The sequence below is a fragment of the Chlorocebus sabaeus genome, chromosome 10 (assembly GCF_047675955.1).
Source record: "Chlorocebus sabaeus isolate Y175 chromosome 10, mChlSab1.0.hap1, whole genome shotgun sequence".
NCBI lineage: Eukaryota > Metazoa > Chordata > Mammalia > Primates > Cercopithecidae > Chlorocebus > Chlorocebus sabaeus.
The window spans coordinates 125,640,750-125,652,922 of NC_132913.1; the positions used below are offsets into that span (position 1 = coordinate 125,640,750).

At 58.7% G+C, this 12,173-nt stretch overlaps 1 protein-coding gene across 1 annotated transcript in view; it reads left to right on the forward strand.

Moving 5' to 3' along the window:
* The window catches only part of ESPNL (espin like), a 29,716-nt gene extending 23,204 nt beyond the window's left edge, over positions 1-6,512 (forward strand). The window contains exons 7-9 of the mRNA XM_038001303.2: positions 2,159-2,271; positions 3,241-3,438; positions 4,684-6,512. Coding sequence (XP_037857231.2) covers positions 2,159-2,271; positions 3,241-3,438; positions 4,684-6,288 — 1,916 coding nt within the window. The 3' untranslated portion in view covers positions 6,289-6,512. The remainder of the gene's footprint in view (positions 1-2,158; positions 2,272-3,240; positions 3,439-4,683) is intronic.
* Positions 6,513-12,173: the final 5,661 nt, after the last annotated feature.

Genomic DNA, 12,173 nt, shown 5'->3' on the forward strand with positions numbered 1-12,173 from the left:
ACTTGGGCCGGCTGGGGCATGGGCCTGGGAGTGGGTGCCACTGGCCTCCCCTCCAAGGTCCTGGACTGGTGGGGAAGTCTGCGGGCAGCCGGGCACCCCATCACCCTCCCTCCCCAGTTGCTTCCGGGTGTCCTTGGCTGCCTTTGTTGCTTTGGAAAGCAGAGGATTAGCATTTTGCATAGTGAGCACTTACAGTCACAGCAACTTGTCCAGGGGTGAACGCGGGGAGACGGGCCGGTTGGGCCCAGGCCCCTTGTGGATGGGCTGCTGTCCCTGAGACCCCAGCACACCTTGCATGTGTGGGCTAGCAGGGCAGGGGACGGTCCTCACACTGTGGGCCACCACCATTAGGGGTCTGTGAGCAGCACTGATTGGAATGGCATGGAATGGCATGGCATGGCAAGAAAACATCAGCAGGTGCCACAGGTAGTGAGGGCAAGCTTCCTCCACAGGCCCCGCTGTGGCCCTGTATTCACACGTGGGAGTGTGCGTCTGTGTGTGGTTGTGTCTGTGTGTTCTGTGTGTGATACACATAGATACGGGGACCCTTCTCTTTGTGTGACTGTGTCTGTAGCTGTGTATGATTGTGTCCGTGTGATTGTGTCTGTATCTGTGTGTGATTGTGTCTATGTGTGTGTCTCTCTGTGATTGTGTCTGTATGTAGTGATTGTGTGTTCTGTGTCTGTATCTGTGTGATTGTGTTTGTGTTCCTGTGCATGATTATGTCTGTGTATCTGTGTGTGATTGTGTGTCTGTATGTTTGTGTTTGTGTGTCTGTATGTTTGCGTTTGTGTGTCTGTGATTGTCTGTGTGTGACTGTGTGTGTCTGTGTGATTGTGTGTCTCTGTATGATTGTGCCTGTGTATGTGTGTGATTGTGTCTAATTGTGTCAGTGTGTGATTGTCAGTGTGTGATTGTGTGTATCTGTGTGATTGTGTGTGTGTGAGTCTGTTCTGTGTCCGTTTCTGTGTGTGATTGTGTCTATGCATCTGTGTGTGATTGTACCTGTTTCTGTGGGTGATTCTGTTCATGTGTGTCTCTGCGATTGTGTCTGTGTCTGTGTGCTTGTGGGTGTCTATTCTGTGTCTTTCTGTGTGATTGGTCTGTGATTGTACTGTGTGTGATTGTATGTGATTGTGTATGCTTGTGTCTGTGTGTGTGTATGACTGTGTATCTGTGTATCTGTGTGTGATTGTGTCTGTGTGATTGTGTTTGTGTGTCTGTTCTGTGTCCGTGTGTTTCTGTGATTGTGTGTGATTGTGTGTCTGTGTGTGATTGTATCTGCATGTGATTGTGTGATTGTGTCCGTGTGTGTCTGTGTCTGTGGTTGTGTGTGTGATTGTGTCTGTGTCTGTGTGATTGTGTCTGTGTGTGATTGTGATTGTGTCTGTGTCTGTGTATGATTGTGTCTGTGTGATTGTGTCTGTGTGTGTGTTTGTGTGTCTGTGTTCTGTGTATGTTTCTGTGATTGTGTCTGTGTGTGTGATTGTGTCTGTGTGTGTGATTGTGTCTGTGTGATTGTGTCTGTGTGTGTGATTGTGTCTGTGTATGATTGTGTCTGTGTGATTGTGTCTGTGTGTGTTTGTGTGTCTGTGTTCTGTGTATGTTTCTGTGATTGTGTCTGTGTGTGTGATTGTGTCTGTGTGTGATTGTGTATGTGATTGTGCTTGTGTGTGATTGTGTCTGTGTGATTGTGTGTGATTGTGTCTGTGTCTGTGATTGTATCTGTGTGTGTCTCTGTGTGTCTGCCTGGCTGTGATGCAGACGTGTTCTTCACTCAAGGTTGACACTGAAGTATGTGTTTGCATCGGGGCAAGGAGCATTGTGGGCAGCGAGGGGACCAGCTTTGGGGCCTGCAGAGCTATGTTAGCGGCCTGTGACCTCCAGGCCTCAAGCCCTTCCCAGCTCCTCCCCTGCTGCAGGAGAGGCTGCGGCATGGCCCAGGGGTGTGCCTCAGGCTCTCCAGTGGGCCAGGCCGACTCCCCAGAGAAGGTCCAGTGGGGCCCTGAGGTGTTCTGGGGCAGGGCAGGCTGGGGTTGGCTCCCAGCTCGCAGCTCGTTCAGGAGGCCGGCTCTGCCCCAAGGCCTAGACCCCCGAGGCGCTGCGTCTCTGCTCCCCAGCCCTTGCCCTTTCAGCAACACCCCCTTCTTCTCGGCAGCCACATCCCTCAGCCCGGCCTGGCCTGGCCATCCTGACCAGCCTCTTCCCAGGGAGCAGGTGACCGGCCCAGCCCCTCCGAGGATCACCACCAGTGCCATGGCTGACCCTGCGGTGCGTCACCCACCCGTGCATTCCTGTCTCCCGGGGCCCCCAGCCAGCCTCCATCCCCATTGTCTTAGGGGCCCCGGGAAGCCCCCAGCACAGCCAGGCCTTTCCTGAAGGGTGGATGCCAGGCTGCCTGCGTCACCCCGCTGCCTGCTCTCAAGAACACCTTGAGTTCTGAGGAGATGGGAGTGTCAGGGCGACAGCAGCTGTCCCCCCACCACAGAAACACGGGGACCCTTCTCTGTCATCCCAGAGGGCTGCAGTGGCCCAAGCCCCTCTGCCCGACCTCTGAGTTCAGGGGTGCTCCGTGCCTGCTTGGAGTGCGGAGATCGCAGCAGCCAGCCATGGGCAGGGCCCCGCTGCCCCTGTCCTCCTCCTCAAGGCCTCCGCCAGCCCAGACCAACAGAAGGGTCCTGCTCCCCCTTACCCTCCCTTTCCTGGGCGCCAGGCCCTTAGAAAGCCAGCGCAGCCTTTCCCTGAGTGGTACTGCAGATTCTCAACCACTGAGATGTTCGGTGGGAGTGGGAAATGCCACGTGGCACTGCCCGTCCTGGAGAGCTGGAGTGTGCACAGCACACTGAAGCCTCTGACAAGCCCTGCGGCACAGGACTGGCTGCCAGGCTTTGTCTATGTAGCTGTGCTCAGAGCAAGTTTGCCCAGGGACATGGTGTGCTCCGCGAGCATCAGCTGGGCTTGTATAGGGGACTGGGAGGGACCTCTGGTTTCATTTCTCCGCTAACAATCCCCTCCCACACATCTTACCCCGTCCCACTCCCATCCCTCCCCTCCGTGGCCTCACTCTTAAGCTGGGGATGAGAGGGTGGGGTGCTGTCCGTGACCCCAACTGTCCCTTCTCTCAGGGCGCCCTGTTAGAGTCTCCTGGGCGGAGCCAACCCCCCATGTCCTCGCGGATCTTCCCTCCACTTAGGGCCTGGGTCCCCTTCAGGCCCGTGTGACCCACTCCCTTCTGCACAGGGGACAGAGACTGCGCTGGCGGGGGACGCCTCAGATGGCCTGGCGGCACTGCAGCTGGATGGGCCGCCCTCAGGCGACATCGACGGGTTGGTGCCCACGCGGGATGAGCGCGGCCGGCCCATCCCAGAGTGGAAGCGGCAGGTGATGGTGCGGAAGCTGCAGGCGCGCCTGGGCGCAGAGAGCTCCGCAGAGGCCCAGGTAGGCCCAGGGAGGTCCAGGTAGGCCCCGGGGAGGGGCGGGGCCTTTTCCGGGTAGGTGGAAGTGGAAGTCAGAGCACCCGAAGCCCAGAAATAAATCCAAGACCCAGGGGCCCCTCTCCTCTGTGGCCTCAGCTGCTCCTTCCGCCAGAGGATGAAGTGAACCAGACCAGAGGACTCTGAGCAGAGCCCGTTCACCTGCTCTGGAGGCATGGGTCCCACGTATCCTTCCACTTGGCGGATGCGTGGCACATGCCTGCCTGTGCCAAGCGTTGTTCTAGGCAGTGAAGGGCAAGCCCTGCCCTCCTGGGCGCAGAGTCTAGCAGGGAAGACGGTGGCCCATGGGCAGGTGCCAGGTGTGGGGGTCCGATTCCCACTGCTATGGAGAAAGCAAAGTGGTTGGGGGACTATGATAGATGGGTGCTTACAGGGCCCCCTCTGGGTACGTGGCCTTGAGCAGGGGCCAGAGGGAAGAGAGGTGGAGCCCTGTGGGAATCTGGGGCAGGTACCTCCTAGGCAGAGGGAGCAGCCAGTGCAAGGGTCCTGAGGCCCGGCCGGCCTGGGGAGAAGCAAGAGGAGGCGCCCTGGCGTGGAATGGGCGCCTGAGGTTGGAGAGGAACCTAGCTGGGATTATTGCACCTCTGTGAGGCCATGGGGAGCCACTGAGAATCTGAGCAGAGAAGGGCTGTGATGTGCCTTGGATTTTAACAGGCTCCCCCTGCTGCTGTGCAGACAGGAGTTCAGGAATTGTACCCTCAGAGGCCTACGATTTTGTCAGGACGATTGCGTCCTGCATCCCCAGTCTAGCTCTGTGCTGTGCAGCACAATCACGCCAGCCACATGCAGCCATTGACATTCACTACAATTTAAGGGAAGTAAAAGTCCTGCCCCTCCATCGCACCCGCCGCCTGCCGTTTCTGTAGCCACCGGTGGCTCCTGGCTGCTGGAATACAGCCCGTCTCCATCATCTCAGGACTGTGGGACAGCCCTGTCTGAGGGCCCAGCCTGTCCTTGCCTATTGGGCTGGGAGCCATAGGGGCTGAAAGCCACAGGGTTGAGAGCAGAGCAAGACTGGGGCAGAGCAGGTCAGGGGCTTCTGCGCTAGCTGGGAAGCCCTTTAAAGTCTTACCTTGGGGCAGGACCAGGGGCTCTGCAGAGATGCTGAGAACTCAGGGATTTGGAAGCTAGGTGGGCTGATGGCAGGTGGGCGGGCTCACCCTGCTCACCCTGCCCTTCCTGTGCCCAGGACAATGGTGGGAGCTCAGGCCCCACAGAGCAGGCGGCCTGGAGGTACTCACAGACCCACCAGGCCATCCTGGGGCCCTTTGGGGAGCTACTGACGGAGGACGACCTGGTCTACCTAGAGAAGCAGATTGCAGACCTGCAGCTTCGGCGCCGCTGTCAGGAGTATGAGAGTGAGCTGGGCCGGTTGGCGGCTGAGCTGCAGGCCCTGCTGCCCAAGCCCCTGGTCAGCATCACAGTCAACAGCCACTTCCTGCCCAGGGCGCCCGGACTGGAGGCTGAGGAGGCCTCAACCCCAGCAGCTGAGCCCACAAGCTCTGCGGAGGCCTCGGAGGTGGCCCCCGGGGGGCAGCCTCTGCCCTTCTGGTGCAGCCACATCTCCCGCCTGGTGCGCAGCCTGTCCCTGCTGCTGAAGGGTGTGCATGGGCTGGTGCAGGGGGATGAGAAGCCGGCCACCCAGCCCCTGCAGGAGACCTGCAGGGAGGCCTCGGCCAGCCCCCCTCGGAGCGAGGCCCAGCGCCAGATCCAGGAGTGGGGGGTGTCTGTGCGGACGCTGCGCGGCAACTTTGAGTCGGCCTCCGGCCCACCCTGTGGCTTCAACCCTGGCCCCTGCGAGCCAGGGACCCAGCGCAGGCAGTGCCTGGGTGGCTGCTGGCCGGCCCTGCCTAAGCCCTGCAGTGGCCTGGCTTCGGGGGAGCCCAGGCCTGGCGACACAGAGGAGGCCAGTGACTCCGGCATCAGCTGCGAGGAGGTGCCATTGGAGGTGGGCGCTGCAGCCGGCCCGGACCTGGCCAGTCTGCGCAAGGAGCGCATCATCATGCTCTTCCTCAGCCACTGGAGGAGGTCGGCCTACACGCCGGCCCTCAAGACAGCAGCCTGCAGGACCCTAGAAGCCCGCCATGCGGGGTTTCGGGGCAAGGAGGCCACCAGGAGCCCTGGACCACCCTCCTTGCCAGGCGAGGGCCCCCGGATGGGCCACCTGTGGCAGCAGCGCAGCACCATCACCCACCTGCTGGGCAACTGGAAAGCCATCATGGCTCACGTGCCCACCCGGCAGCTGCGGCGGCTAAGCCGGCGGCCCCGCGGGGCCCTGTCCCCCGAGCAGTTCCTGCCCCACGTGGACGGGGCTCCCGTGCCCTACAGCAGCCTCTCGCTGGATCTCTTCATGCTGGGTTACTTCCAGCTCCTGGAGTGCGACCTGCCGGCTGAGGAGCGGAAGGTGCGCCACCTGCTCTGCTTCGAGGTCTTTGAGCACCTGGGCACCCACGGCTGGGAGGCGGTGCGCGCCTTCCACAAGGCTGTGACCGACGAGGTGGCCGCCGGCCGCCGGGCCTGGACCGACGGCTTCGAGGACATCAAAGCCCGCTTCTTCGGCTCCAGCCAGGGTCCCTCCTGGGATACGGAGCCTGGCCGCAAGTCAGGCCTGACCCCGCTCGGGCCCCTGCCGCATGCCGCCGTCCCCTGCAGCGGCCCTGAGCCCACAGCACAGCGGCTGGGGTCCCGCTCCCAGCGGGGCAGCTTCAACAGCGAGGACATCTGCGGCTACATCAACCGGAGCTTTGCCTTCTGGAAGGAGAAGGAAGCTGAGATGTTCAACTTTGGAGAATGACCCAGCTGGCAGCCTGCTTTCCAGAAGGTGGTTTGGGGGTAACTTGGGGTTTCTCTTTTCCTTGCTCACACCCTTGGTGGCCGGGTGAGCTGGGCAAGGCTGCCTCCAGGCCTGCGGGTTATCGGAGGCTGCGGGACTCTTCTGTTGTGGCATTCTTCTCCTCCGAGTTGGGACTCAGACTCCTTCTCACCACTGCACCCAGGAAGCCCCTGGGCAGGCCCTGAAGTTAGGCAATGGGCCACCCCAGCCCAGGGCACCTCTGCCCGGCCAGCCCCCGAGACCTGGGATACTGCCTGTTTCCCACTTGTCCTTCCCCAGCGCCACCAGTTACCTGGGCGTCCTGTCCCTCAGTTTCTCTGGTGCTGGTGGCCTCGGCCACATCCACCTTCCATGTGAGCCTGAGGTGGCCCCAGGTCCTGGTCCTGCCCCTGTTTCTCCTGCTGAGCTTGGGCCACACCCCTTCACCTCCCACCTGTGAATGGTGGGGAGCTGGAGTGATTCCGAGAACAGATTCCATGGGGAGGAGACCTTCCTGCCAGGCCGTCCTTGCTGGTCACACACCAATGCCCGCCAGGCCAGTGCCCCACCCCCAGGGTGCTCCAGAGACCCTGCTCCCTCAAAGGAAGGCTCCCCATGGGGCCCCGTCCTCCAGCTGACGAGCCTCAGCCTAGTCATGGGCCCTAGCAAGGCCGGTGAGCAGGGATGTGGGAGTAGCAGTGGCTGAGAGTCCTCCAGACAGGGTGGCTGGCGTCCACTCTCAAAGGCTGCTGCACACAGAGGAGAATGCCAGCAGGGGTGGGCAGCAGCCGGACCTTGGTGGGGCATGGCTACTCCGTGAGGGCACTTGGGTGTCACCCACAGTGCACCTCTTCACGGGGGCCTGGGTACTGGAGGGAGGGATACAGGAAGGGAGATGGATTCCATCCTCGGGGGCTCTGGGTGCTGGAGGGAGGGATACAGGAAGGGAGATGGATTCCATCCTCGGGGGCTCTGGGTGCTTCCGAGTATCCCTGGACATGGTGCTGGGCATGGCTGGCATAGGGTGTGGTTTGTCCCCAGCTCCTGATGGCAGCCAGGAGAATGGGTCATCACCCAGGCTCTGGGGCTGAGGAGGGCTGCGCCCAAGCCCACAGTGACTTTGGGGGCGGGGCTCTGCAGCTGTGAGATGGCCCAGCAGGGAGTGGCAGGGAGGGGAGGCTTCAGGAATATTCTTCGTGGCATCCAGGCCCTCTGGGACAGAGGAGGGTGCAGTCAGGGGACAGGCTTGTCAGGGGTCCCCGCCTCGATCCCGGGGATTGTCCAGGCAGAACCTGGAAGGCAGCAGGCAAGCTGTTAGATGGAACAGAGAGACCCTCGAGGCTGACTGGGGCCCAAGGGGAGGGGCGCTGAAGAAGATGTAAAATTGGCCAGGCACGGTGGCTCACGCCTGTAATCCCAGCACTTTGGGAGACCGAGGTGGGCGGATCATGAGCTCAGGAGATCGAGACCATCCTGGCTAACACGGTGAAACCCCATCTCTACTAAAAATACAAAAAACTAGCCGGGCGAGGTGGCGGGCGCCTGTAGTCCCAGCTACTCGGGAGGCTGAGGCAGGAGAATGGCGGGAACCTGGGAGGCGGAGCTTGCAGTGAGCTGAGATCGTGCCACTGCACTCCAGCCTGGGCGACAGAGCAAGACTCCGACTCAAAAAATAAATAAATAAATAAAAAAGAAGATATAAAATTGGGAGGGGTGGTATTGGCCGTCAGGGTGGGCAGGGCCGGGAAGGGAAGTAGCACCCGCCCCAGCCCCAGCCCAGTGGCTTTTCCCCAAGAGCCTGCTCTGCGGCCGGCCTGCTCTGGCTTCCTCCACTGCTGAAGACCCTGCCATAGAGCTGAAGCTGAACATGTGTTTGCTAAATAAAGATTCCCATTCCTAGCCCACCCCCTCTCTTGTACTTGTTGTTTACCCATCCCTGAGAGCCGCCTGTGCCCTCACAGACCCCGGTACCAAACCCCAGTCTCAGCTCAGCTCTGCGGAAATATCAGGGCCATTGTCCTTGGTCCCTCAGAGCCTCTGGTTTCTCATCTGCAGCATGGGACACATACAGAGCTCACGCTCCTGGGGTTGCAGTGAGGGAGGACGGAGGTCCCACATGGGAGGGGCCTCTGCTGGGGAATCAGCATCGTCTCAGACACTCACCAACATGCAGTGAGCACTTCAGAGTTCCTTCTCTCTCTTTCTTTCTCTTTCTTTCCTTTCTTTCTCTTTTCTTTTCTTTCTTCCTTTTCTTTTTCTTTTCTTTTTTTCCTTTCTTCCTTTCTTTCCTTCCTTTTCTTTTCTTTCTCTCTCTTTCTCTTTCTTCTCTTCTCTTCTCTTTTCTTTCTTTCACAGGATCTAGCTCTGTTGTCCAGGCTGGAGTGCAGTGGTGCAATCTCGGCTCATTGCAACTCCTGCCTCCTGGCCTCAAGCAATCCTCCCACCTCAGCCTCCCGAGTGACTGAAACTAAGGTGTCAGCCACCACACCCAGCTAATTTTTTTTTTGTATTTTTTGTAGGGACAAGGTCTTGCTATGTTGCCCAGGCTGGTCTTGAACTCCTGGGCTCAAGCAATCTGCCCACCTCAGCCTCTCAAAGTGCTGGGATTACAGGTGTTTTAGAGTTGTTTCTAATGAGCAGGGCACTGGGAGCAGCCGGGAGCATCCTGAACGCTGCTTCTCCGTCAGTAGGGCCCTGGCTCTTGGCTACAACATGCGCCCAGTGGAGACCGATGAGGCTGCTCCACCCAGTACAGCCACTGCCCAGGGCTGGCAGAGGGCAAGGGGCAGCAGGTGGGTCTAGGGAGAGCCCTTGGCTGGGGGTGTCAGAAGGTTTGGATGCTCTGGTGTCTCCTGGAGTCCCCTCACGCACCACTTGCTGGCAGTGTTGTTCTGAGGGCCCTGACAGAGGAGGGGCTGGAGGTGAGGGCAACAGGCCTCAGGTTGCTCCCCGGCTGAGGGTGCTCAAGAGAGAGCACTGGGCAGGGAGTCAGCCCTCCTGGCTCCGGGTGTCCCTGCTAACTCGCTGTGGCCTTGGACAAGTCTTCCATAGCCTCCAGGCCTGTTTCCCGACTGAGGAGCTGGATCAAGGCCAACAGCAGACACACGCATCAGGGGTCCCAGGAGAGCCTGGGGTGGAATGCCAGGCAAGGGGTGAGGTGTGGCTCAGATCCAGGCTGGGCCCCTGGAGTGCTGCTGGGATGCCCTGGGGTGACCCCTAAATGACTTTCTGCCAATACCCTGCCTCTGGGGGAGCTGCCTCAGGGATTCTGATTCCCTTGGCCTGGGGTGGGTCTGGAAAGCTGGGGTTTTAAGACATTTCAGGCGATTCTGATGCCCAGCAGCTGGAACCCGTGCCCACCAGCAGCTCACCCGTGGGGAGCACGTGTCCCCGGAGCAGGCAGGCACTGGCCCCTGCAATGCCACACTCACAGCTATAGGGCCCATTTGGTGCCTATAAATCTGTTGTTCAACTGACAAAAAACTAAGGACCAGAGATGGCAGCCACAGCACCCTGGAGGTGCCGACATCAGTGAGGTGGCCACATGCAAAGCAAAGGCGCAAAGCCTGGGGACTTCCCAATGAGTCAAAAACATCCAGGGGAAAGGGAGCCCTGTGTCCCCAGCCCATAGATGAGGGCAGGATGGAGATGTGGAAAAACAGAAACCTTCCCCCAGGGCAGAGCAGGAACCCCAGCTTCTCCCTCACAGCTGGGTCAGTGTGCAGAGGGCAGGCTCCCTGCATGTCGGTGCACAGATTTAATGCAAAGCCTAACTCATTTAAAAATTTAATGTCAGCTGGGCACAGTGGCTCACGCCTGTAATCCCAGCACTTTGGGAGGCCAAGGCAGTTGGATCACGAGGTCAAGAGATCGAGACCATCCTGGCCAACATGGTGAAGCCCCGCCTCTACTAAAAATACGAAAATTAGCTGGGTGTGGTAGTGGGTGCCTGTAATCCCAGCTACTCGGGAAGCTGATGCAGGAGAATTGTTTGAACCCAGGAGGCAGAGGTTGCAGTGATCAGAGATCGCACCACTGCACTCCAGCCTAGTGATAGAGCAAGACTGCATCTCAAAAAAAAAAATAATAATAATGCCTCTGAATTAATGCCTCTGAAGGCCATTTAAAAGAAGAAATGAACGAAGCCTGCCATGGAGGCCAGCCTGCACGAAGGCCCCCAGCAGCCCCTGCCTCCGGGTGGTCACAGCATGCAGCCCCGTTCCACCCAGGGTACCCCAGAATAGGATGAAGCTGCAGACATCACTTCTGAGTGGGCTGCGAAAGGCGTCACGGCTCCATCTCTGCTGCTCGCCTTATTTCGGGGAAGCAGCCGCCTCGTGTTGGGAGCAGCTCTACAGAGGGACCCGTGGGGGCAATGGGTTCTCCAGCTCACAGCCCGAAGACCCTCCCGCCCCAGGCCAGCCTTCCGATGACTGCAGTTGGACTGAGCACGTCGTGGGACCCTCCTGAGACATCCTGAGGTGCAGCCACCCCACACACGCGCTCCCGAGGAGAAACGGAGAGACGACGCGTGTGTGCTGTCCAGGACATTGGATTTCGGGGCAGTTGATGGTGCGGTGTGAGATCACTAATGCGGCAGGGCAGCAGGGGCTTCCATCGCAGATAGAAGACGTCCTCATTACAGCGCAATATGCCGTCAAACAAGGTGGTTTTGACCCAAGAATCAACAAATCCCAACAGCGAACGCACAGAAAGTGGTGCCGCAGCCAGTCCGCAGGGAAGGAGCGGCGATCTGATAGGTGAGAGTGCTGGTGAAAGGGAAACAAGGACAGCCTGATGGAACCCAGGCCCCAAATCAACCCAGATGGATGAGAGGTGCTGTGCAGGGCTGTAAGGCCCCCGAGAGGCGGGCAGACTGACATGCGGACCCGGCCTGGGACGTCCTCACAGCTGGAAGGCCCCCGGCCTAGCAGAGGGGAGCTCACCCACCCAATTTTTTGTTTATTTTATTTTATTTTTTGAGATGGAGTCTTGCTCTATCACCCAGGCTGGAGTGCAGTGGTGCGATCTCGGCTCACTGCAACCTCTGCCTCCTGGGTTCAAGTGATTCTCCTGCCTCAGCCTCCGGAGTAGCTGGGATTACAGGTATGCACCACCACGCCCAGCTAATCTTTTTGTATTTTTAGCAGGGACAGGGTTTCACCATGTTGGCCAGGATGGTCTCGAATTCCCGACCTCAAGGGATCTGCCTGCCTTGGCCTTCCAGAGTGCTGGGATTACAGGCGTGAGCCACTGCACCCGGCCTCACACATTTTAACTTGGTGATTTCACACTCAGAATCTATTCTGAGGTAATAGTCACACAGGTGACGCCACCTTCGTTGTAATAGTCCCAAATGGAAAACAGCCTAATGTCCACAAACAGGAGGAGGTTACCACTCCCAGCTTCACAAAGTGCGATGTCATCCTATTGAGATGAAATTGAAAATCTTTTTTGTTTTTGAGACAGACTCTTGCTGTGTCACCCAGGCTGGAGTGCAGTGGCACGATCTCGGCTCACTGCAACCTCTGCCTCCCAGGTTCAAGTAATTCTCCTGCCTCAGTCTCCCGAGTAGCTGGGACTATAGTTGTGTACCACCACTCCTGGCTAATTTTTGTATTTTTAGTAGAGATGGGGTTTCACTCTGTTGACCAGGCTGGTCTAGAATTCCTGACCTCAGGTGATCCACCCGCCTCAGCCTCCCAAAGTGCTAGGATTATAGGCGTGAGCCACCGCACCTGGTAAAAATGGAAAATCTTCCAGTGCTGATCCCATCAGAAACGCCCACAATCTAACAAGGTGTGAGGAAAGGGCGCTGACCCACACGCGCCGGCAGGCTCATTTTGACAATAGGAAAGAGCTGGAAG